Consider the following 3,850-nt stretch of genomic DNA (forward strand, 5'->3'; position numbering starts at 1 on the left):
GTCCGCTTAAATTAACCGTCAAGTTTTCCTTAAGTTAATGAATTGGATGGGTTTGCGCAACGCAATTCACAACATTCTCCAAAAGTCCTTTACGTGAACAGCACAATAAAGATACAATCAAAGATCATTAAGTATTATGAAAACTATAAGTGTTGACGAGGCATTCGTTACTATGATGAGCATGAAACTCGTGCCAAGAATTCATTTAACGCGATTGTTTATAAGCAACCTCCACTACTTGTGAATATAAGTTCATAACGATTAGGTGAAAATCACTTATATTCTAGCGTCATATTTATGCATGAAAATTAAGCGCGCATTCTTAATAAACATTCATAAATAAGTTATCAATCAAACGGTTAAACAAATTGAATCCACAACTTATGAAATTCCAACGAAAGTTAATCAATTCATATTGCAAATATAAACATAGTTTCGAATCACCCCCTAGCTAAAGGGGAATTAGTTCCTCATACCTTTGAAATCAAAGAAACACCTAAACATTCCAACAACTCAAAACTTGAATTGTATGAACGGTTAAGCACTCTTCTCTTCCATTCCTTATACGTACAAAACAAAGAGAATTAAAATGAAACTTTGAAATCAAAGAAACACCTAAACATTCCAACAACTCAAACTTGAATTGTATGAACGTTTAGGCACTCTTCTCTTCCTCGTTGTTGTAGCACAAGGTTTAAGGATAGGTTGGTTGGGGGGATGGAAGTGTGGAATGGAGTGGAAATGGAGAAGATGGAGAAGGGGAAGTGTTTGTGTATTACAATGGAAAATGAGATGATTTGGTGAATGGAATGAATGGGTATTTATAGGAAGAGAATGGGTGTTAATGGATGTTTGTTTAAGGTATTTGGTGGATGGGAAAAGGTGTGGATGGTGGGAATTATGGTGGATGGATGGTTTAGTGGATGTAATTTAGGGTTTATTTAGGTGAATGTGGATGCATGGTTTAGTGGATGTAAAGGATAATGGGATGGTGTGGAATTAAAAGCTAAAAAAAATGGGATAATGGGCATTTAAGTGTGAATGGAATGGTGGGATGCACTAATGGAAATTATGGAATGGAATGGTGGGATGCACTAATTAGGAGGAAGAATTAGGGTGAAGGGCTTAATGCATGGATTTGGGCCAATTAGGGTGAAGGGCTTAATGCATGGATTTGGGCCTAAAATGCCTCCCCTTGCATGGCAAGGGAAAGGACTTGGGCTAAAGCCCATGGCAATGGCTCTAAAATGGGCTAAGGTTAGGGTTTAGGTCATCTAAAAGCCCAAAGCCAAGAATAGAAACTCACGACAATGGAAACCTCCAAGAATAGAAACTTCCAACTTAAGAAACTTTGGTTACCAATTCCGACTTCCTTGCTCTTCACTTTCATTTCTTAAGCTCCTTTGACCTTCAACCTCGTTCATTCCTCGTGCTCCATTTGCATACACCACATTCCAGCTCAGTTTTGCTCCAAAAGCTCCCAATTGCATCATTTCATGTAATATGTCCTTTAAACCTGAAAACACATGAAAGTAGCTTAAAAGACTACTTTAACGAATAAAACATAACAAAAATGCATAAGAACTAGCTAACTAAGGCGCATAAATATGCTCCTATCAAATAGTACTTATGAAAATATATAAAATAATAATAATTGGTCACACCATTACTCCAAATCCGCTTTTGCATGCCCTACGCGCCCATATTGCCGAGTACTTTAGGAATACACTAAAAGAATATTTCGTACGTCTCAGAACACGTTGATCAATGGAAGTCAATACCCTCGCCTCTAAGGGAATTTTCATCAATTCCCTCGATTAAAATAAATAAAAACGAAAATTTAGGGACAGGTTGTCACACTTCTTATGTCCTTCAATTTTAATAACCAAAGTAAAAAAATTTACACATTTTGTGTGTGGGCATAGGTGAAATTAAACCATACCACATAACAGGTCAACCACTTACTAGGTATCGAATATGAGATTTCTCATTTATAAGTAAAGATGAATGTTTTAAATATTAAAACAAATCAACGCAACCGGTCACTAGTTTTGGATCCAAGTATATGAATGTAACGGTCTCTTTGATATGAAAGTGATTTTTGGAGCCAAATCTTAAAAAATTGCAACTGAATTTTAGAAAATCACTTGAAGTGTTTTTTGCATAAAAATACATAACTAGTGTTTCTTTTAAAATGCACTTTTAAGTGTTTTTAAAACCTAAAACACTTCCATTTATTTAAAAAACACGTCTGAACAAATTTATATTTTTTGTTTAAAAAATGATGAGTATAACTAAATTACTTAATACTTATTAGTTTCAAATACAAAAATTTAGCCTAATAATATAATGTAAGAAAGACAGCTTAAATTCGAATTGTCAATAAGAAAATTAAAATCAATAAATAATAATATAGTCACAAATAAGTGTGTGCGTGAGTGGGGAGTTCCCGCGAGGGAAACTCGGGTCAAACAAAACAAGGCGCCTCTTTTCTTTTTGCTTCTCGGAGTTTATAATACCCGAACAACCAAACAACCCGAAAAATAATTAGAGACTCGTGAAACGAAGGAAATCAAAATCCGAATTTCGAACCAGAAAAACAAAAGAAAAAGAAAACAAGGGGAAAATGGAAGCAGCGATGGGACTGATGCGTCGGATGCCTCCCAAGCACACTGAGACGGCTCTCTCCGCCCTTCTCTCCCTTCTCCCCCAGCACTCCTCCGATCTCCTCTCTCAAGTCGATCAGCCTCTCCAGGTTCTCCCCTGTTTGTTTCCCGAGAAAATCCAATCCAATCCTATTTTCACTTTCCATTTTCTTTCTCATAGGGTTTCATTTTAGTCCCCAGAAAATAAACAAAACGATCTTTTGAAATTCAAATTTTAAAGTCCCTGTGTTGCTCTGATTTACCAAAAATCAGGTTTTGTGCGATATGGAATACGGGAAGGAGTTCATTTTGTGTGAATATAACAGAGATGCAGACTCTTACAGGTAAAACCCTCACATCTTTTGTCAAATTTGATGGGTTGGTGTTACTTTTCTGATATTTTACACACTAATTGCTACATTTTTTAAGGACATTTTAGAGGTAGCAGATCTGGCCTTGATTTATGAATCTGGATGTTTGGTATATTTTGATTAATTTAATTTAATTTAATTTATTGTTTTGGTTCATATGCAGATTTAATTGGTGTGATTAGTGCAATGCGTGTATAACTATGTACTCCAGCAGTTTCTTTTTTCGTATAATCTTTTGTGTTCTGTGAATATCTATTGTCGATATTGATAATTTTGTACTACTATATTTCCATGTAGATCACCTTGGTCAAACAAATATCATCCGCTGCTAGAAGACGGCAGCCTCCCATCTTTAGGGTTGAGGAAACTTGAAGTTGAAGCAAACGACATCTTTGCCGTATATCGTGACCAGTGAGGTCCTTTACTTACCTCGTTCTTCTGTTATTCTTTGCATTGGTTTTGGTTGAACAGTATAAAACACTTCCAAAATGGTTTTGGTTCTGATAATAGACTGATTACGCATCCTTCGCAGAATCAAACTGGCATAATTCTAGATTTTCGATGAGTGAATGACTGAAAGAAAAATTTTGTATTTTGGTGAATTTGGTTGAATGAACTTGGGATTTGATTTGAATTTGGATTTTGTGGTGAATTTGGTTGAGGTGAACCAGGTATTTGATTTGGACTTGTTTTAGGTTTCGTGCGTTTCCATCTAGATCGAATCTAAATTGCCCACACCCTTAGCAGATCAAACCTGATGTAGTTTAGGATGTTTTGTGTGGCTTTGTGCCATTTGGAATATGAAGTGGCTTTGTGCCATTTCGACCAATTTGG

General features: G+C 35.9%; 1 protein-coding gene across 1 annotated transcript; it reads left to right on the forward strand.

Annotated features, from left to right (window-relative positions):
• The first annotated feature begins 2,526 nt into the window (after positions 1 to 2,526).
• On the forward strand, positions 2,527 to 3,650 carry LOC125475888 (probable F-actin-capping protein subunit beta). Its single transcript, XM_048581249.1, has 3 exons — positions 2,527 to 2,755; positions 2,919 to 2,989; positions 3,314 to 3,650. Exons 1-3 carry the CDS (start codon positions 2,627 to 2,629, stop codon positions 3,429 to 3,431), a joined length of 318 nt encoding a protein of 105 aa, XP_048437206.1. The 5' UTR covers positions 2,527 to 2,626; the 3' UTR covers positions 3,432 to 3,650.
• The last annotated feature ends 200 nt before the right edge of the window (positions 3,651 to 3,850 follow it).

This window comes from the organism of the source record quoted next, unplaced genomic scaffold (assembly GCF_019419815.1).
Source record: "Pyrus x bretschneideri cultivar Hongxiangsu unplaced genomic scaffold, Pyrus_bretschneideri_v1 Contig166, whole genome shotgun sequence".
Classification (NCBI taxonomy): domain Eukaryota; kingdom Viridiplantae; phylum Streptophyta; class Magnoliopsida; order Rosales; family Rosaceae; genus Pyrus; species Pyrus x bretschneideri.

Bases quoted from the DNA above. Each gene is read 5' to 3' on its own strand.
- LOC125475888 (XM_048581249.1), top strand. From the start codon at position 2,627: ATGGAAGCAGCGATGGGACTGATGCGTCGGATGCCTCCCAAGCACACT. The intron at 2,756-2,918 runs GTTCTCCCCTGT...ACCAAAAATCAG, and splicing joins AAGTCGATCAGCCTCTCCAG to GTTTTGTGCGATATGGAATA. The intron at 2,990-3,313 runs GTAAAACCCTCA...ATTTCCATGTAG, and splicing joins AGAGATGCAGACTCTTACAG to ATCACCTTGGTCAAACAAAT.